Source organism: Mastigoproctus giganteus, chromosome 14, assembly GCF_048544385.1.
Source record: "Mastigoproctus giganteus isolate SK-2022 chromosome 14, ASM4854438v1, whole genome shotgun sequence".
Classification (NCBI taxonomy): Eukaryota; Metazoa; Arthropoda; class Arachnida; order Uropygi; family Thelyphonidae; genus Mastigoproctus; species Mastigoproctus giganteus.
In genome coordinates this window covers 8,563,599-8,586,995 of record NC_143588.1, presented here as the reverse complement: position 1 = coordinate 8,586,995, position 23,397 = coordinate 8,563,599, and the positions used below count along the sequence as shown (strand labels likewise).

Sequence of the window (23,397 nt, the reverse complement as noted above, 5' to 3'; positions counted from 1 at the left end):
AGAGTCTAGAAAAGTTAGGCAGATGGGCTGAGAAGTGGCAACTGAAGTTTAACATTGACAAATGCAAAGTACTGCATATTGGTAGCAGCAACCCTAGAGAAACGTACCATGTGGTACTGCACTCAGGTAAGTGGAAAATGAAAAAGACCAGGAGGTATTGTGCAGTCAGATATGAAGTTCTCTGAGCAGTGCAGACAGAATTCCAAAGCAGATCATAGAGTCTTGCCAATGATATATAGTAATTTTTCTAGCAGAGACAAGGAGGTGATTATCCCCTTGTATAAGGCAATGGTCAGGCCGCACCTTGAGTACTGTGTACAGGTCTTCCATTTGCTCTGATTACGAACCTGAGGGGGCATCGATTCAAATGGAGGAAAAACAGTTGCAGAATAGATGTGTGTTAATTTGCCTTTAGCCAGCAGGTAGCTGGCTAATGGCAAACTCAAAACTAAGCACCTCCCCGTCGAGGAGGGGGAGGTGCTTAGCTTTGGTTGGTAGGTCATTATTTAACGTCAGTGTATGTATAATTTTATGTGTGCCTTGTTCACTTTTGCATCTTGCACTAAAATAAAAGCGAACACCTTTCAGCACAGAAAATTGTAATGTAGTGTTGAACAATGTACAGTATCACTGTTTGTCAAATGCCATAGATAGATTAACTTCAGTTCAGGAAAGAGGAAATGTTGTAGACCTTATCGAACAACAGAAGAAAGCATAGTGTCATGTGCAAGTGGAGAGGAAAGCAGACTGTGTGTGGTGTGCCTTGTCTTCTGCCAATCCCTGTTGTCGCCACTCCTTCTCGCCTTTGCCAAAGGTAAGTTACGTAGTTTTATGTTTAGCCGTCAGGACCGCTGGCTTAAATGCATTTTTAACAAGCATTTAAAAGGGCATATAGCCTTTAAAAAAAGTAGGTACTTCATAGATTTAACCACTGGAACAGAAGAAAGTAGAATTAAAAGTAGGAGTGTTATAATGGAAGTTTTCTGTATAAATATTAATTATTTAGGGGCACCCGCTTGTAAAGATTAAAAGTTATATTCTTAAATACATATATAAATATGCATTTAAGAAGAAAACTCATTAAAACTAGATAAGGCTAACAGAAACTTATATGCATAAAATACTATTTATTCTGATTGAACATTAGCATTAATTGAGGCATATAATGCAAGATAGCAAGCTTATATACAGCATCAGCCAAAAAAAAAACTTCCCATTTCAACCATCCGGTCACTCCAAATGTTTGTCTAGTTCGGCCTTAAATTTATTTAAGCTATCAACTTCAACAATAACAGATGGAAGTCTGTTCCAGCACTCGACTACACGCTGGCTAAAGGCAAAATTCCGCATATCTATTCTACAACAGTCTTTGCTCAATTTGAACCTATTCCTCCTCGGGTTCTTAATCTCAGAAAGCATCGACACCTATCAGCATCGAGCCTGCTCAAACTATTCAAGGCCTTATACACCCCTCAATCAGGTCACCTCACAGGTGCCTAGTCTCCAGATGCTGCAACTTGCAGGACTTAAGCCTCTCTTGGTAACAGCACCCCTTTATTCCTCTCACCAATCTTGTTGCCCTTCTCTGTATTCCTTCTAGCAACTCTACATCCTTCCGAAAATGAGACCTTCAGACATGTATACAGTACTCAAGGTGTGGCCTCTCCATTGCCTTGTACAAAGGGATAATCACATCCTTGTCTCAGCTAGAAAATTCCTATATATCATTGATAAAACCCCATGACCTGCTCTGGCAACCCATTTCCACTCCTCGGAGAACTTCATATCTGACTACACAATTAACCTCAGGTCTTTTTCATTCTCTACCTCCCTGAGTGTAGTACCACACAGTTGGTATGTTTCTTCGATTACTACTACCCATATGCAGTACTTTGTATTTGTCGTTGTTGTTATTTGGTTTTTTAGGAGGATTAGCAACTAAGGCCATATTGCTCTGGGGATATGTGGTGGTCATTCCTTGACCTTTCCGCATCCTCCGTATTTGGTGGTCACGGGCTCAAACCCCGGTCTAATCAAGAAGAGTGTGCTACGCACTGATGCTCCTGCCCACCTGACTACGGAGGCACCTTGTATTTTTCAATGTTAAACTTCAGTTGCCACTTCTCGGCCCATCTGCCTAACCCTTCTAGTTACTGTTGCAGTAGAATAATGTCTTAACTCATTAACAACCCTACCAACCTTTGTATCATCTGAAAATTTGGACATTAAGCCTGATATACCTTCATCGATATCATTGATAAATACACAAAACGTCAATGGGCCCAGCACCAAATAACATTCCAATAATAACATTAGTCCACATAGAGCAGTGCCCATTTATTACCACTCTCTGCTGTTTCCCACTCAACCATCCCTTTATCTATTGCAACTTGCCCTTAATGCCATACCACTCTAATTTGTACAGCAGTCTTCCATGTGCAACAGTATAAAAGAGCATTCCTGAAATCCAAGTATATGATATCAAAATTATTTTTTGCATCCAGTTCCTTTGTGACCAAATCATAGTATCTAATGAAATTGGTCAGACTAGACTTCCCCTTAACAAACCCATGCTATGTCTGAACTATTACTGCAGTCTTGTCTAGGTGATCCTGCACCACTTCTTTAACCAGTGACTCCATCATTTTCCCTAGAAGACAAATTAAAACCAACAGGTCTATAATTATTTGTGTCACCCTTTGAACCCCTTTTGTGAATTGGGGATACATTTGCACATCTCCAGTCCATGGGAACTCCCCTGAATCAAAGGATGTTCTCATAATCATGGCTCAACAGTTTGCTTACTTCCCTCACTACCTCCTTCAATATAACTGAATCGATCCCATCCACCCCAGGTGCCTTTCTTATGTTTAACTTCAACAATTTCTCCTCCACGTTGCTATCCGTAATTACAAAATCGTTTAGCTCCCCGTTAGTTTAGTAAACTGCTTTCCTCCGCTTCCTTAGAGAATTCCCCATGTGTGAATGTAGATGCAAAACACTCATTCAACAGTCGAGGATCATCAACAGTCGAACCACCAACATAAAGTGGACCAATCCGATTCATCCCATTCCTTCTCTAGAGTTTACATAAGTAAAGATGCCTTTCTTGTTTTTCTTTGCATCCTTTGCCAAGGATTTCTCGTAATCAGCCTTTGCCTGCCTCCTTTGTGACTTGATTACAGACTAGCGTATATCTGCCATAGGCATCTGTGTCACCTGATAATTATATGCAGTTTTCTTCTCTGCACGAGCATCATTAGTTCATCTGACATCCATTTAGGTCTAAATCTTGAACAGTATTCCTTAGTTGATATGAAAAGCCTAGTAGCTTCCAAGATTAATTCCTCAATTAATTCCAAGATTAATAACATCATCAGTCGATCCCACTGTATAATATTTAAAAACTGTCTGAGAACACTGTAGTCACCTTTATAAAAACAAAAACCCTTCCCTTTACCCTTGATGGTAGTTATATCTTTAAGTAAATCCCACATCAGTACACTGTGATCACTGTCACCTAGTAGTTCCTTTATCTGAAAATTCTTAATGCATGAATAATAACTGCTGATAATCAGATCAAGAGTATACCCCCTCTGGCCCTTTGAACATGTTGCTGTAGAAAACAATGCTCCAATAAATCCACAAAAGCCTTGCTAGCATGTGAGTGACCAATTCACAAGTTTCAGTCGATATCTGGAAAGTTAAAATCACACATTACAAGACATTCCGATTTACTGGTGCACTCTATTTCTCTGCACAATTGTTCTTTATACTTATCAGTCATTAGGCCTATAACAAACTCCTACTCTCATTTTCCCTTTCCCAGTGTTTATGTCACACCAAACTGACTCAACATTGCATTGTCCACCCATGTCAAATGGATGCACTCCCTTAGATTTTATGTGTTTCTTAACTAACAACATAATCCCTCCTCCCTTCCTACCCTTTCTGTCCACTTTGTAGTCTCCAAATTCCAATTCTGCACTGCTTATATCTGTGTGACCCCATTTCTCTGATATCCCAACAATACCTGCCTTTGGTGTCTTGATAAGCACTTCAAATTCATCAAATTTATTTACTATACTTCTAGCATTGGTGTACATGCAAGTATACATGCACCTCTTCTTATTCTTAGTTACCATAACACAGCCCATGTATTTACTTGTTCCATGATGACTCCTAGCAGCTATTGAAATCCCCAGCAACTTGCTCTCTAGGCTGCTGCTCATTACAATAGACGCAGTGCAAAAATCACTTTCATTTCTGCCTGCGGCTACTGTTAATCTTTTAGTCTGTGAATTTCCCCAAGCTAGCAGTTTCTGACCCACCTAATACTACCTCGATAGTACCTGCAAATATTCTTGCACCCTTTCTATTTAAGTGTGTGTGCCATCCCTGCAGAAACAGTCTCTCCTCCTAGCACACACCATGCTGAAAAAATTCTACCTGATGAGCCTTGCACAATCTCTCCAGGCCAAATTGATTGACAAGTCTTGGCAGAAATGGGGACACTTTCAAATTTAACCCTAACTCATGACTTTTTTACCCTAACTCTCAAATTTTTTTCAACATTGACCTGCAGTTGTTAAGTCTGCAGTTCTCCTACCCTTAATGTCATTAGTGCCAGCGTGTACAACAATATCACCTTTTGTGCCTTAAAAGATGATATCTACCCTACAGTGTCATCAATTTTCGCTCCTGGAAGACATACCCTGGTCCACCTATCCTTTTTGCATAATATGTTCCCTGTCTCCCTAACAATAGGGTCCCTGAAAATAACTAGCTCCTGTGGGACAAGTGCATTCTGCCTTGGAGATTGCTGCTGTGTTGTCTGATGCACAGGAGTGAGCTCTGGCATTGAGTTGGGCAGATGAGATCTTGATGGGCCCCCCTCGTATTAATTTCTTCGAGGACATCTACCCTACATCTCAAACTCTCATATATGCCCATGGATGCTGAGTTTGCACCTAATTTCTTCACAGTCTTTGCACTTCACACACAAAGACATCCTCCTTGGCTAGATCATGTCCTGTTCTTGAAAGTCTGCAAAAATTTCACATTTTGCACATTTTTTTAGACTGTGATGTGTTGGAGAATCGCCCCTTCAATTAATCACTTCAGTTCTCCCCTGAGCCACAGCATTCCCACTAATCTGTGCACATTGCTTTGCTGCTCTGGTCTGAGTCATGATTCCATTTACTGTAAGTACAATTTAATTAACAACAAAATTTAATAAGATCAATAAATTTTACTTATTAATTGATAATACTAACTTAGTATAAGAACAAAGATTTCTATGTATTTTGCTATCTAGTTTTATGTTAAACCTTATGCTCAAAATCACTATCTAAATTCAAATTAAACCAAGTAACTTGACTAGAACTATAAAGCTACTTATAGAATATAATTTAATATAACAATTAAGTCAATGAAACGTGGATAACATTGTATTTGAATGGATGTTATTATTCATTCAGATGTCCCGGTGATATGATGTAGGGATGTTCGTGGAGAATCATAAAACTTGCAAATTTTAATTTCTTTTTCTGTTTTATTTTTTCTGCCCAAGTGGGTAACATAGTAGATATAATCACTATCCTCATGTACTGAGTTGAAAAGTCATGAGCTGCAATCCCCTCAATGATGGAAAATTTGTAGTATGGTATGTTTGGTTTAGTTTTTTTTTTTTTTTTTTTTTTTTTTTTTAGAAGCATTAGCAACTAAGGCCATATTGCTCCGGGGATATGCGGTGGTCATTCCCTGACCTTTCCGCATCCTCTGTATTTGGTGGTCACAGGCTCGAACCCCGGTCTAATCAAGAAGTGTGTGCTACGCACTGCTGCTCCTGCCCACCAGGCTACAGAGGCAGAGGTGCCGTAGTATGGTATACCATCACAGCTAAATTCCAGATCTTGGGAACAAGTTGTCTCTGCACAGTGGGCGTAGTCTTAAACAGGTATTGTACAGTAGAGTCCTGTGATTTGGTGATCCTTGTGAATCCCTTCGCTATCATTAGTCTTGGTTATGTTCTTTATTCCCCTCCTTACCGCTGTTTTTATAGCGGAAAAACGAGTTCCCTATTTAAAAACAGCAGTAAGTTTTGGTTTGCTGTTCCCCACTTTACTGCAGTTTTTATAATGAAAAACGAGTTCCCTATTTAAAAATAGAGGTAAGAGATATTTTATCTACATTCAGTTAAGGGTACAGCGTCCCGACTGTATACCGCCTCTCGGTGATATGGCAGTGATTAACAGGGCAAGACTCCGCCCACTGTTTTCACCCTCTTCTCTCTGGAACAGTCATGTGATCTCCAGACTGTGCCAGAACCACATGGTGTGTTATGAACTTCGCTATTTGGCATGTCATGAGGTGGTTAATTATTCATTGGCTGATTATTTGATTATATAGATGCATAATTAAAAATTCATAATTAAAAACAAAAAAAGAAAAGGTTTTTGGTTTTGGAAAGGGCTGAATAATAACAGGGATGTGGGGGGACAGCAGCTCCTACAGAAGTGGGGGTCTGGGGGCCACAGCCCCAAGAAAAAATTAATTACTGCTGATTAAGAATACGTAATTTCCCCTATTTGCATATTCGATTGCTTGTGATGTTTTTGTTGGTTTGCCTTGGTTGAGTGTGGGTGCCTCTTCACTGGGTGATTTATTCCAAACCCAACAGAGCGAATCACTGCGAAAATTTGAGTCATTCATAAATAATTCCACTGATGAGTTGAGTGGTTTTCTCTGCCTTTTTAGCATTTCTGTTGATGTGCATCGGCAATTTTCAGTGTTAATGCTCAGGAAAGCATCTAGTAATCAGTGGTTGCATGTGGTGTTAATTAAATAAAAAGAATTAATTACTGCTGATTAGGAATACGTAATTTCCTTCATTTGCGTATTCGATTGCTTGTGATGTATTTTTTTGGTTTGCCTTGGTTGAGTTTTGAAATTATTTACTGCTGATTAGGAATAATTATTGTGAAAATGTTGAGTCATTTAGAAAATATAAGTGCACTGATGAGATAAAAAATGGTTTTCTGTCTTTTTTAGTATTTCTGCTGATGTGCATTGGCAATTTCCAGTGTTAATGCTTGTGCAATCTCTTTGTGACTCTGCCCACTCACTACATTCCCCTCTTCTCGACTGCATGTTACAGGCAGATGTCATGTGACAATACAGCGGAGCTGAAAATGAAGAAAAATGGAACAGGAAATTGCAATTTTTTTTAAAAAGAAGTAACAAAAATGCAAGTTATTCATTAATTAACTAAAATTAATGCCACATGCAACCAATGCTAACTAGACGATTGCAGGAGCATTAACACTGAAAATTGCCGATGCCTGTCATCAGAAATGCTAAAAAGACAGAGAAAACCACTCTCCTCATCAGTGCAATTATATTTTCTAAATGATCCAACATTTTTGGAGTAATTGTTCCTAATCAGCAGTAATTAATTTCAAAACTCAACCAAGGCAAACCAAAAAAATGCATCGCAAGCAATTGAATATGCAAATGGAGGAAATTATGTATTCATAATCAGCAGTAATTAATTTTTTTATTTAATTAACACCACGCGCAACCACTGATCACTAGATGCTTTCATGAGCATTAACACTGAAAATTGCCGATGCACTTTAACAGAAATGCTAAAAAGGCAGAGAAAACCACTCAACTCATCAGCGGAATTATATTTTCTAAACAGCCTAACATTTTCGCAGTGATTGACTCCATTGGGTTTGGAATAAATTACCCAGTTGAAGAGGCATCCACACTCAACCAAAGCAAACCAACAAATACATCACAAGCAATCGAATACGGAAATGGGGGAAATTACGTATTCTTAATCAGTAGTAATTAATTTTTTCTTGGGGCTGCGGCCCCCAGACCCTTGCTTCTTTAGGAGCTGCTGTCCCCCACATCCTGGTTATGATTCCACCCTTTCCAAAACCAAACACCTTTTCTTTTTTTGTTTTTAATTATGCATCCATATAATCAAATATCAGCCAATCAATAATTAACACCTCATGACATGCCAAACAGCAAAGTTCAAAACACACCACGTGGTTCCGGCATGGACTGGAGATCACATGGCCGTTCCGGAAAGAAGAGGGTGAAAACAGTGGGCAGAGTCTCACCCTGTCAATCACTGCCATAACGCCGATAGTCGGTATACAGTCAGGATGCTGTATCCTTATTTGAATGTAGACAGATATTTTAACAAAGATTAGTTTTTATGCGACTTCGAGAGGGATTAAACAAAAAACGTAGTTATTCTTGAAAATTTGTAATTATTTTTGCTTATTTTGATTCGGAATTGCCATTTATCTTTATTTAGAATTCGATGTTTTTTGGCATATTACATGTGGCCTGGGAAAGCAGTGATAAGCACCTGCCAATCACTGTTTTGTTTGTGACCGTTAGTCGAAATATGGACTTGTACTCAAGATCTGGAGTTTTACCAAAATCGCTACTATACATATTTTGAACAACTCAAACTCAAAAAACATTTACTGGAATTATATGCATCGATTGAAGATCAAAATATATCAAAATAAATCAGTTGCCACATTGATTTCTCCTTAGCAGCAGTTTTTGGCAACTATCAGTACACAAATGTGTACACCAGTGGTTTTCAACCGGGGTGCCATGGCACCTTAGGGCACCGCAACAACATTCCAGGGGTGCCACGTAATTTGGGTTTAACTTACTTAAACTTATTATTAATTTTTAATTTATATGTTTATTTCATTATAAAGAGGTGTACAGTATCTTTTTAATTTTGTGGTGATCTATAATTGATGTTTACTTAGTACCTCTATAAAAAGAATAAAATTATATATTGTATATATATATATATATATATATATATATATATATAATTTGTATTATGAAATGCAATTTTCATAATTATATTATTGTAATAAATATCATATAACATATATTTTTAATATTATATATATATTGAGAAAATTGAGTAGGGGTGCTGCAAAATAAAATAAATTACTTAGGGATGCCGTTATTATATAATGTATATGTCTTATAGATTGGGCTGCGCTAACACTGGAATTATATGCATCGATTGAAGATCAAAATATATCAAAATAAATCAGTTGCCACATTGATTTCTCCTTAGCAGCAGTTTTTGGCAACTATCAGTACACAAATGTGTACACCAGTGGTTTTCAACCGGGGTGCCATGGCACCTTAGGGCACCGCAACAACATTCCAGGGGTGCCACGTAGCTCGTAGGGGCGGCAGTGCGTAGCACATGCTTCTTGATTAGACCGGGGTTCGAGCCCGTAACCACCAAATACGGAAAGGTCAGAGAATGACCACTGCCTAGGCGGCAAGCTTTCAATGAACAGATATCTTGTTCAGTAAGGAAGAATGAAAAAGTTAACACCGAAACCGTTCAGTGTTTGGAAAAGGACGGCGTATTTCTTTTTTTCTTGTTTTGTGAATTCTTCAAATGCATAAAAAAAATAATAAAAATTTTATACCTCTCTCTCTTATGCCCGAAACCTTTGAATTAGTTGTGTCTGATGAATGCTGGTGTAAACTTATTAAAACTATATCGTGGTAAATGTAACAGCGTAAATTTTAGTACTCACAGGCTTTCTAAAAATTAATTATGTCAGGCAGATCTAAACAGCATCCACAGCAAGATTAAAACGTGACCCGAGATATAATTGGAAACACACACTGGGTGGCAGTTGAGTGATTTTTTTGTTTTTTCAGTACTGCGAGATAATATCAAAAATAAAATAATAAAATGTGTTATTAGACAGATTCATCAAATCAGTTTAGTATAGAACAAAGAGCATTAACAATTTGTTACAGATCGGTGATACATAATAGGACATGACTAGGCGTATCAAACAGTTGAGGTCAGCTGCAGATAAACGAAAGCGGGGGGGGGGGGTCGGAAGACAAAGAGAGAGAGGAGTGGAATGTGTTTGGCAGATTACAGCATTCAAGAGGTCCAGGTGAAAATATTAATATTAAAGATAGCTCGTAGGGGCGGCAGTGCGTAGCACATGCTTCTTGATTAGACCGGGGTTCGAGCCCGTAACCACCAAATACGGAAAGGTCAGAGAATAACCACCGCATATCCGCGGAGCAATATGGCCTTAGTTGCTAATGCTCCTAAAAACGAAATAACAACAGGAAGAAGGAATTTGTAACTTATGATCCAAGCAAACGTGACGCTCTTTGTGCAGTGCAGACAGGCTGCAAGAAAGCCGACTGAGTCCTGCCGTTGATTTGTCAAATAATAGCTTTTGGAGATAAGAAGGTTATAATTCCACTTCTTACATAATGCAATTGCGAACCACTCATGGTATGTCCAGAGTATACAAAGAGATCATACAAAGCAAAAAAAAAAAATTCCACCTTCTGGAAAATGTCCGATGGTGAGAAAACACCTAATCAGATTAGCAAAAGGCACTGTGTTAAATGATGCTACAACTAGCAGAAGTAAATGAAAAGAGGAAGGGGAAGGGGTATTATAGGCCAAGGCTGGACTGCAGGAAATTTTCGTTTAGTCAGCGAGCTGTTAATCATTGATAAGTTATTTCCCTGAGTTATTGAATTTAAAGGTCTGCTGTATCGATATCTCCAGCAAGGAATAAACTTTTTTTTTTTTTCCTTTTCAGGCTGATAAATGTGTATAAATGGCGATAATGCCCCATTAATATAACTTGTACCCTTAATATGTATTAAAAAATTAAGTTCATCGCGGTTAAGTTGTGTAAATGTGAACGAATGCTACGATCGCCTGCGTAAGCTATGCGATTGATTGAGTGATTTTTATGTGAATAGTATATTAAAAAAAAGGTGTGATATACTGTCTAGCTGGTATATTTAAGTGACACCTGCGTCCTGTCTCTGAATGATAACGAATGTAAGATGGCAAATCTGTGAGTGAGAGCTATACATGTTTTTCCAGTCTGCCCCTAAATATGTCAAAAAAAGAAAGTGTCCAGCAAGCATGACAGGTATGCAGTTGGGTTGAGTGTATGCAGAGCGTGTGTGATATCCTGGCAGGTCTCCCCCTGATCTTGACAGCAGTGGGGTAAGCCAGTAGAAAGCTCCCTCTTGCCCTGTTCACGTTATTCTCCCATGTGGCATGACGAGGGATTAGCTTACACTGGCTGCAGTTGGTCTGGCCGGTATGGGATCACAAGACAGAGAAGCATCTTCCACAGTAGGGTGCGCTGACCCTTTGACTTTTCTCCCCTACAATCCCTGCTTTTCCCCCCACCTCCCATTCCAACCTCTTTGTCTGGTGGACCCTACCACTACAAACCGTTTACTGCTCTTGGAAGTTCCCTCCCCTCTATCCCTTTAATTTCTAATTTTTAGGTGGATAGTCTTCCTATCATCCACTCCCTTTTGTCCTCACCCCCTTTCTTTCCAAAATACTTGAATTTTCACCTGTGCTCCCCTTCCAAAACTTCAATTTTAACTTGATCTTCTTTTAGGAATCTCAGACGACCCTGACGGAGACCAGCCAGAGAATAACGGGCAAACTGGCTACATTCTAGCAATGTGTGGGCAACATGGGGTCCCACCAGGAAAACCCGGAACAACACACGGCACTTCTCGCATTTACAGTAATACTGCATTTCTTCACATATGGTGTAGATGTGGAAAACCACAGGTGGCGCCTGACCCTAGCACAACGCACACTATAGTGTCAACTTGGTTCATGGTGCCGGGTATGTGGGTCTGTGTGCTGGCTTGGCTCATAGTGATCGGGCACTATGAGCCAACTCTGAGACAATGGATTGTGGGCTAGTGGTTCCGATTCTTTGTGTTCCTTGGATGTAATTTGGTGCGTCTCCTCGTATCATGCATGCTCTTGCATGTGGTTGTTACGAGTTGCTCCTTCCTTCTGCCACTAGCTGTCTCTGTACGGATTTGATGCTTCAAGAAAGGTGTGCTCGGATTAGTCTTCAAGAACGGACTGCGCACTCTGTTCCTGTGCTTTCACTCGACACTTGATTGTAACTGTTCTTTTTTCTTTCTTTTTTCTTTTTTTTTTTAAGGAATAAATCTGTAAATTGTAAATATACGGCTGAGTTGCCAAGGGTTGGTCGAGACCACTTAGTACTATAAATAAAACAAGTTATAGTCTGACATGAATCGGAACAGTGCAAGCATAATGGAATTTGAGGATCCCATCAACATTAAATATTGAGTGACAGAAGAACACAGTGTTCTGCCACTCAATATTTAATGTTCTTACTCGTTTTTTATGTTTCTTACACTCGTTCATTTAGGTTTCTTACACTCATTAAACTAAAAAAAAAAAAAACTGTAGAATTATTCCCCTGCACTTCACTTCTGCTTGGGAGTTAACACAAGACTGGTTGATAAGGTCGTGGCTACCTTTTACCTGCTTACTGTACTGTCTTAAGCATAAGGGCGCCAGTTACATACAAGGCAGTCTTTATTTTTTCAATTAACTCCACTATTTAAGGAAGAACTAAATATAAAATTTTATCAAAATTGGTATAACTATTTTTGAAAAAAACGTAATTTTCAAATTAATCTTCAAGTAAAGTTCATTGACCTTGGCAGATAGAAAGTTCAGTTTCTGATTAAAAAAAAAAATCACTTAAAAATATTAGTAAAAAACAGCAATGAGTTTTTGAAACAGTGATTTTGGGGGGGCCCTCTGATTGGGGCCATAGGCAGATGTCTTTTTTGCTTATAGGATAACGCGCCACTGAGTGAAAGTAGACTTTTAGCCAGCTCATGGGGTTCGGTCCACGATTTGTGTAGGAATTTTGCCAGTAGGATCAAGGGGGGGGGGATAAGGCAGTGGTTAGGCTGCATCTTGAGTACTGCATCCACATCTTTCTTAAAATGACTTGGAAGCCTTATTTTAGGAAAGATGTGGATCTGTTGGAACAGTTCAGAAAAGAGCAGCAAGCTTTAGCTAGTTTTTCCTCTTTTTTTTTTTTTTTTTTTTAATCTCACGCTTATCATCAAACTATTATAAATGTGTCAATCAAGATTTCAATGGTTGGATTTGGTGTCAAGCGTATATCCACTTGGCATTTACTTATGTGTAACATGACAGTTTCCTAAAGGTCTATCAGCAAAATGTTTTTACGATCGGTCAATCACTTTGATATAACTCGCCTGTCAATCAGTGTATGGGATCGAGATGGCAAGTTAGGTTACGATATTCCCCAAGCTCTCTCGGTAACTTCAACTAATAAAACTAGCCAACAGTGAGTAATTGCCTGGCGAATCATGTCAAAGCGTCCAGTGAGTCAACATCTGGAAAGCAATTTGCTGACAGAGCCGAGCAACGATTAAGTTGCAAGCAAAATACCTACTAAGCAGGCTGGGTTTTTTAAGTTATTATTTTTATATCCAAATATTATTTTATATTAGATATATATTCTGTTGCAAAAACTTTTAAATAGATATTTAGTATATATTCTAAATATACTGTATTCAGAATATTTGTATTTGTATAAAAAATATGTGTATATAATTTTAAAAACTATACAGTATACATATATTTGTTTCCGTTACACAATGCTATGTTACCAAAAGTATTAAAATAGCAAGGGAAAAGACAACGATTAAATTAATATACAGCGCAGTACATTAATACGTCTGGAATATTTTTTATAGTATGACAACTATCAATTACTTCCTCTAGAATTGGTTCTGTGGACGAACCAGTTCTTTCATGTCACATTATTTTCCGGAAAACCAAGATACAGGCAGTTCTCGCTTTACGAGTTCCCGGCTTTGTGAGTTTTTTTTCCCAAGTATCAAGTGTCAACAAAATCGAAAATATGAACGTTAATTGCAAAAAATGAATGTTAAACATTCATAAATACCGCATTCCAAACCACGTGCATAGCTATATAATACAGTGTACCCCGCTTTACGATATTAATCAGTTCCAGAGACACACCATAGTATCGTTAAAATATTGTAATGTGAACACACTGTTTTTTTGTAATTCGAGATCTTGGAAGTTGAAATTTTCGCTATATAACTAAACTATTTAATAATCTAAAATGTCATTTTTAAGGTCACGCTCGTGACCTTAAGGCCATATAAAAGGTCGTGAGCGTGGTTTGTAAATTGTATTAGTTACCAATTCAAATAATTAAAATGCACTACCCTTTCATCGTTATCATATGTTCCATTATAAGAATCAATTTTAAACGCCTTTGTAATATTTTTCTAAAGCACATTTCTGGCGACCATAAAAACAATTTACACTTTCTGGTTTATTGGGTCTTTCTGTTAGTACCAGCAATTATAAATGGGTAGTAAACTCGATGTTATTGCATTTGCGAAAATACCGATAGCTGGAATTGTGTGGGTTTGTAAAAGTTATTATGGTGAAATGTGTTTCACCATACTGAAATCTTCAATCGTATAAAAAACATAATAAATTTTCAGAATCTTCTCTTCATTTTTTTAAGCTTCTTAAACTTGTTACTCCACGCGAATCGTATTAGTGTTAGTCGCAATTTGTGTGTGCGGTTAAAAAATGCTTGTGCATGCAATCGTGAAATTTATAAAGAAAAGAGAAGATTATCTTGGAAACAAACGCCTCTTGAAACATTTCTGAAGAAGACGACTCCTTGTGCAACAAACCAACGAGTGCCGAGCCAATAATGAGTGATCAACCAGTGTGCATTTAGTCGATGATGATGAAGAATAAACATTCTTTAACATTTGTAAGACGAAAATATTTTCTCTATTATTATAATTTGCTTGATTTTACAGGCTACGTTTTCATTTCTTTCGATAAGTCAATCATTGTTTAAAAATAAACTAATTAGCTAAATAATTTTATTGTTGAGAACGTAACTCTTATTTTTAACCTTATGTCTATGGGAAATAAATTCACGCTTTACGAGTTTTCGCTTTACGAGCGCGCGCTAGGAACGAATTAACTCGTAAAGTCGAGAACTACCTGTATTTCTCACCGAACTTTGTGATAGGGGCATTCTGCTTTGAAATACGTATGATTCTACTCTATACGTACGGCATAACATCATACGTGTTGCGTTATTGGAAATGACACTGTCTTTCTACAAAGTGTCGTGGGTTCGCTATCCACCTTGAAAACTGGTCGAAACCGCAGACTGCCATCCCCTCTGTTCAGTTGGGAGATGTAGTCGTTTTCTGAACATCAACACCATCCCATCCAGGTTTTTCAGTCTGATGAATATATAAGCATATATCGAGATTCATCTTCCCAAAGAATAATTTTTATTCTTCAGATGCCAGTACCTCCGAGCGATCAGTACATGCCATTTTACACACGCACATTGAAAATCATTGAAAGCTGTCATGCTGTGCGACAGATTTAGTATCCCACCGCCTGACCACGTTCAGATTGCTGAGCACATTTCCACTTTTCATGTCCATTGAAAACACTTGGCGCCTCCGTAGCCAGGTGGGCAGGAGCAGTAGTGCATAGCACGCGCTTCTTGATTAGACCGGGGTTCGAGCCCGTACCCACCAAATACGGAGGATGCGGCAGGTCAGGGAATGACCACCGCATATTCCCAACCCGGATAAAGGATGAGGGTTGGCGTCAGGAAGGGCATCCGGCCGTAAAAAAATTGCATGCCAAAACAATAAAAAAAACGCTGACCCCATATAATAATGGGAAAAGGCGAGGACAAAAAAAATGTCTATTGAAAACACTTCTGTCTTCATTATCTTCATTTATACCTCTACAAAGATCGTAGATGGCAATATGCTATCTCTGTGTGCTAATATGTTGCTTTCTACAATCTTCACACACACACAACCAGTTTGCATAAAACGGGCTTATTCATTAGTGTGCCTTTATACTTTAGGTAACATAGTATACGGTATTTACATAGGTTAAACAGAATTAAGCTTTGCCTATTCAAGTACATGTGAAGGTGCGACGAGTTGTGCGATTTGAGCAATATCCAGTATATGAAAATCTGAAAGTAAAACTAGAAATTAAAAAAAAAAGTTCATTTTTACACCAGATTGTGATTATTTATTATCACGGTGAACAGCTCATATCACAGCAAAACGTAAGGTTAGAGGCTAGTGTACAGTGCAGTGAATACTATTAGCAACTGGAAACGTGTTAGCATGTTGAAGTTTAAGTATATCGGAACTGAATTTTCCCAGTATGATGGGAAATTCCTTTTGTTTGAGTGGTCCACGGTTCTAGCTCTCATGACCGCTCAATACGATTAACGATCGTATTCCTTGTCAAAAACAAATAGTAAATAATAATAATAATAATAATAATAATAATAGCATTAACAAAATAATTAATTAATTGTAAATTTCTCTGATCTTGTGGTCGTGCTGAAGTATAAGCAAAATATTTTTGCCCACCTAGCCGAGTGGTGAATCACGAGGATATAGAAATGCACGCACTTTCAGCGGCAATAGTTCAAGCCTAGCCGCACTCTCTTCTTGTATTCTCTCTCTCTCGTGAATTCCTATGACCCTATATGGTTATCCCGGAGTATAAAGAGAAAATTTATTTATTTATTTGCAAGTGTGTGTGTGTGTGTGTTCTGAGCATCTTCAGAAGCAGTCAGAAATTTCTGCGCCTTTCCACAGCCACTCAATAAATATAGAAGAGAGTCGAGATGTGTCCTGGATGACCGAACAGTTTTTAGGAGTCCATACGCGACAGTTGCCTCTCGAAATACCCGATTAATTATCAATACTACCCGCACCAGCTTCCACGTACATTTTATATTTCTCGCTCTATTGCTAAAGCATCATCTGCAGCAACGAGACTAATTGGAAATTTGTGATCTCATATAGGCTGACCTCTACTGAGGGGTGGGATTTTGCTGCTGACCCCCACTTGGGGGTGGAATCTTCGCTGCCTGCTGACCCCTACTGAGGGGTGGGATTCCTGGAACTACTGTCCAGTGCTCTACTCTATCACTTTAACTAACAACTCCTCCTTCCTACTGCTATGGGGATGTCTCTAACTATCATCTTCATCCTCCTATCGCTATATCCCCCCAGGCCTTCCTTCCCCATCTTCTCTTTGCTATACATCCACTCTTCTTTCCTATATTTCCACGGGCTTCCCCCAGACCATCAGTTCTGAGGACCAGGGCCGAATTTAGGTATTGCGGGGCCCTCTAAGCACAAAATTTTGTTGCCCCCCCTCAAAAATTAGTCAATTTATACATTTATATTGTTAAAATAATGGAAATTGCAGTATTTCAATATATTATACTTGGAAAAAACTCTATCAATCAGTATATTAAAATTATTATATATTCTGTTGGTTACAAAACGAGATATTAGATACTGAAGATTGATACTAAACAATGATTAGGTTTGATTTATTTGTGATACAGTTTATGAACATCAGATACTAAGATATAATAAAGAAAAGAAACTAACATATTTCAATGTATTTGATACAAATGTAAATAAATTCAGATGCAAAGACGTCCATAAATTATAACAGACAACAAGCTGTTAGTTAGGTTATAAAACTCAACGAGAAACTAACATAGGTGACTGGCAACCCGCCTTAACTCAACTATAGCAGTTCCTAGAGCGCCACGAGGGCGCTGCCAAACCTTTCCATGTAGCCACGGATCAGTGACATTTCTAGTTACTTTTTGTTTTATGTCTAGACGCTAAGCTACCGCCGAATCATTATGTCGGAGCTAAGTCTTGTAATTTTGACAAATAAAATCTAAAGTAATCGACATCTTTTCGTGGGAAATTATGGGATTTTTTCCGGGGCTCCCAATTGGTGGGGGCCCTGAGCTACTGCTTTTTTTGCTTATACGTAAATCCGGCCCTGCTGGGGACGCCCAGCAGGAGCTAAAAGATTAATCTGGCTTGCCTCTGTGCAGCTAGAAATGTGAGACAGAGGGCACTCTAACTCGTGTTTGTCGCCCCCGGTTGCTAAATCGCCTAACGCTGGCTACTCAACACAACAGAACATCAACACCTTCACATATTCCAATACTACACACAAATGGCTGGCGATGGCGCTTACCTCACCACAAGATGAAATGACAAAGTGGCGAATACCCTAGAATCCGCAAAAAACCTCCACTAATAATAATAATAGGCAATACAGCCAAAGAACTTGTGGCTTTGCCGGTCATGTTTCACAAAAAATAATGATCTGCTTAGTTCACGTGCGTGTACCTCGTAGCGTAACTACGTTGCTGTATTTCAAATTTGATAAAAAAACAAAACAAAAAGAGCTTCACAGAGGCGCACACGGTCTAACAAATCCAGCTTTAAACGCAGATTAGTCCTTAATAATCGATGGGTAATCCGAAAATTCTTAATAATGGCGTTATTATATGCTGAAAGTAAAATACGTGCTTGTTCAATAACAATCCATGTTTGCCTGTGAAGAATAATTGTAGAAACGATTTACTTTTATTTTATTAATTGATCATTATTGTTTTTTGTGAAATAGCTCATAATTCATATCTCAGTTTTCCAAATTTATAACCTTGCAATTGCTTCTCGTTTTCTTACATAGAGGGCATAGTATTTGGGGAGGGGGAGTCAAGTGCTTTCTCACAACTGCGCCATAAGTACTCTTGTGAAATATACAGTAATATGTCACCGTAGACAATCTTAACTACATTTTATTATTATTATTATTATCATTTAATGTATTAGGTGGTCCCCGCCAATCATTAGCAATACCGCCGTTTATTTGCGCTCATACAAATAAAAGCCAGCAAAGTGGATTATATAATTCACAAAACTACAGATCCATCATTCGCTTCTGTTGTTTCCAGCGGAAGAATGTAAAATAATTCACGAGATCAGGGTAGTATACAGAGGATCTCGGTTCCACTAGAAGTTCGAAACCAGACCTGTCCCATACAGTATGAATATTCCGCAATCCACTGTAACTTTTTTATAGGTAGGGGCGGATAACTTCTGCATGAACACACTGCACTCACCAAATATTTCCCATATTGCTAAATTACTGCTCTTCACATTTGCTAATAAACAAAGCTTAATTTTGGCCACTCTGTATGTTGATATATACAACTGATACCGTAAATACGACCACATCTAGTTTGTCGGTTGCTATTGCAGTTTACCTTCGTGTGGATATGGCACGCTTTCCACTTATGCTGTCTGTTGTCACTAGAGGTCCGGGAACACGCCGATGGAGAATAAAAGTGTCCTTAATCGAATGCACAAGTCCTTGTCTAGGTAATGCAGTATTGTATATATGTGTAATTGTCAGATTTATTCATTATACAACCGTTTAATCTAATACAAACAGCAGGACTTAGGTCTGATTTTAATATGCTAGGCTATGAAAAGTTAAATGTAATTTCACAGTGGAACTGCAAAAGAACATTGGTGGTTTCAATTTTGAAGATATTACAACCAGTTGTCTTAGTTTTGCACTACATATAAACGGCGCTTTCATAAGAGAACCATTTGTTTATAATGCATAAGGTCATTTATTTATAATAATCATCGCCCTTACCTCACCACAAAGGGGTAGGGTCACAGCCAGAGGTAAAAATGGAAAATTTTACGAAATGGAATGCGCGTTTAATAAAATGTCTTATTTATGAATTCCATGTAAATGGCATAACCGATGCGTATGATGAACCGGAATGCCGTTCAGGTGCGTTCCCTTTCATTCGGAGCCCTGATTACAGCATCTAAATAGCCTCATGCATCTGATGCTCATTTTTGTATGGCGATGCTGGTATGACTCGTAGGGGCGAGCTGGCAGATTTTGACTCAAGCGGCTTCCAACAATTTTGGTCCCATCTGAATCACTTAGCATGTTACGATGGCCCAATTTGTTGTTGGCCGCTCCAAGGATCGCCGCGTGGGACACTACGCCCCTGCTCACAGCGATGATAGTCTACAAAATATGAGATGACTAATGTCTTTGCTTTGCCCTTAGCATGTTTTGCAAATATGACATAATTTTGCTGTTTATATTATTTCCTGTATAAAACGTCGTTTTTGTAAACTGGTCTTAAAGTTACGTAGAAGAATCTCTAAGGAAATTTTTCTCACAATGGCAATGATACACTCCTTATCCCTCTTATTTATTTATTATATTTATGTTTTATATATTTATCATATGTATATGTATTAACTTATTCGTTTTTGTGAATTATAGCCACCAAACAAAACTGCACAGTTTTTAAAAACATTTTAAATAAACTAAAATACAATATATGTTTTAGAACAATATGCACAACAGCTAGCATTCGCAAACGGCACCGTGGCTGTACGAGCGTAATCCGCGTCCTCGCACCCCATAAAAAAAGCCTCCGTTCAAAATTTAATGATATGAGGAATTTGCTTTTTTACACCGCTTTAGTCTCGCCAGTCCCTTGCGAGGGTGGCACGGTTTTAGAACTCAGGAAAATTTAGGTTCTGGCCGGAAAACCGACCAGAATATACTCAGTTTACAGAAACAACACATTGACGCCACATAACCTTAGCTGCTTTGCCGCTTAACACACGTGTACTAATCACACTCCTTTTTCAACTAACGTACAACACATTTGATTGTTCAATCCAAACATAAATAGGTTCTCTTGAACTTTAAACTAATGACGAAATAAATTAAGCAATTACGAGAAACTGTAATTATTAAAAAAAAAACGAATAAGGCCACTTCGGAAATTCTCAAATTCTAGTAATAACCTGCAACACTATTTATATGAAGACTTAGAGAATTTGGGAAAATACATATAAAGAATTAATGCTAATCAAAATATAATAGCTATAAAGCAATTCGTGCATTTTCTAATAAATTGGAAATGGGTATTTCCTCCCAATCACTGATATTAGAGAACAGTAGTATCAGAAGTAGTATCAAAAGAATGTGTGGCTTGACAAGCCACACATTCTTTTTTATCTACGTTCGAAAACTTCAATCGACATTTTGGATGGTAGCACCACAAACGGGGATAAAAACGCAAATAACAAAGACAGAACAGCATTCTAACGTAAAAAAATCAAGGCCGGAAGTGGCCTTTCAGTGGTAAAATTAATCTGAGCATCTATGATGCATTTCCTCTGGAATTAATACTTGACGTCACAGATGCTTCTCGAGCTTTCTTATCACCTGACATGGGCTTAAACATTATTTCCTTACTGTCCAGATAAAAAAAAAAAAAAAAACAACTTGATTTTCACGAACAAATCGTGTTTTCCTTCCTGAAAAAAAAAAAAAAACAAAGCTGTTTTTTTTCCTATCAGTTTAAAAAAGATGATTAAATGATATTTTTTCTACTATTCATTTGAAGGTTTACTTTTGAAAGAATACTTAAAATTAAGATTCACAGAGAAAAGCAGGTGAAATTGCTGTCCCTCCAACCACTCCCCAGTGGTTGGAGGGACAGCAATTAGCTCATTTCCCATTCTGGACATTTGTAATTTAATGTACGATTAAACAAAAACGGATTTTCCAACATGCGATTAATTTGAAAGTTTAGCAGGCGCTGACTCCTTTAGTGTCAAACAAATTGATTATCTAGAAAATGAATAGTAATTTCATAGTCAAATGCAGAACGATACATTTTTTTTCTTAGATATTTTGAATACAAATTGATATTTTTTTCCTGTGTGCATGGTGTCTTCTTTCTACAGAATAATGTATAGGAAACTAGCTCATTCGACAAGACCTCTCGTTTTTTAGCAATAGTGATTCTAATGGGGAAACATACGAGAGTGTGCGTTCATTTGTAAAATTTACGAAAATTCAAGCACGTTTTTTATCCCACTGTGTTCCAAATTTACGCATTCATTTTACACCTGTTATTCATTTTATTCATTCACCAGTTATTCATTTTATACTGGTGTTCCATCCAAACGGTATACAATCTTCAAGAATTTTAAATGAATAATCTGGTTTTGATGCGAAAAGGCAGATAGTAATCAATTTTGCATCTTAATTCCACACAAATCTGCAGAAAATATAGGGAAATACGTCTTTTTTAAAACCCATATATCACGAGCATACTCCCGGAACTGTGACTTTGGAACTGATTCTTGTTGAAACTCGGAACTATTATCACAAATCACAGTGCAACTATCGCTCTGAAAATTATGAAAAACTCTATTTTAAAGGGTAAAATTTCAGTGCTGACGGTTCGTCTAGGTTGTGTAACGAATAGACAAAGTACTTATGTTCTCTTCAACATTATTAATTTAGGGGGGGGGGGTGAACACAAGCAACTCGATTTTCATGAACAAAGCTGTATCGAAAAAATACAATTTTAAAGATAACTGTAACCCAAAGACGAGTTACAAGTCCCAACTAATCCCCAAAAGGTTTTTCTTCAATTTTATTTTGAAAAGCTAACTTCGACAGCAAAATTAATGATGTAAACCTCAACAAGCGACCACAGTTCAGCCTGGAGATAAGGTGCTCAAGATCAAAGGGGTTGATTTTCTCCCTTTACCATTGCAAGTAATACAAGACAGACGTTGAGCTTCATTCAAAACGATAAAATATTATTTGTTATTTGAAATTAAAATGGATATTTTTCCCCTTGAAAAACAAAAAATAATAATAATACTACACTGTGCATATCGGAGACAAACAGCGAATTAAAAACAGGTCCGATTTAAAAATTAACTAGGGCATGGCCGTGAGTATTTTATCCTAATTCACTATCAAAAGCACATAATTAGCCTTCTGCTGCACAGAACGGGTGGCGACTCAGATGGGGCATCTGACCGTGTGTCCTTTGGTCAGTTCAGGTTGCAAGTGGGTCCCGCTTTGGTCCCTCTTTGTGTGCTGGGTTGGCATGCACGGTGGCAAAGAAAAAAAAAAATCCGAAACACTTCCCACCATCATTTGATTGATGATGCTGTGACCCACATTCTGACCTGTTACATAATATCCGTGTCATGAACACCTGTGTATTTAGGTGGACATCCGAGGGAGAGAGGGCTGTAGATGTCCTCTGATACCAGTACAGTCTACTCTACATCTAACCCAAAAGTAAAAGGGAACCCACACAGTTGTGAGGAAACGCCAACACCTCACCTGCTGAACACAACAGTCCCAGATCAAGCCCAGCCCAAAGATAAAAATAAATTAAATTAGTCTGAAAATACCACTAACTCCATCTATGGAGAGAAAAACAGACTAAGAACCACATTTTTAGTTCCAAACACCAACTTCCCACCAAATCGGAATTGTTGTGGCCCACCTCCTCCTGGGTACCAGCCCCGCAAATTCTTCAGTTCATGCCTACTTCCGATACCACTGAGAACCAGCCACCTGCGAAAACAGAAAAGTACGTAGAACAATGGTTCCTAAACTACCGAGATCTATGGATCCCTTCAAAAATTAAAAAAGTTTATGGACGCCTTCAAAAATTAAAAAAAGTTCGT

The 23,397-nt window shown here is 38.1% G+C and overlaps 1 protein-coding gene across 1 annotated transcript in view; it reads left to right on the top strand.

Moving 5' to 3' along the window:
• LOC150074970 (uncharacterized) overlaps positions 1-23,397 on the top strand; it is an 86,636-nt gene that overhangs the window by 26,075 nt on the left and 37,164 nt on the right. The window contains exon 3 of the mRNA XM_090389014.1: positions 19,105-19,224. Coding sequence (XP_090245140.1) covers positions 19,105-19,224 — 120 coding nt within the window. The remainder of the gene's footprint in view (positions 1-19,104; positions 19,225-23,397) is intronic.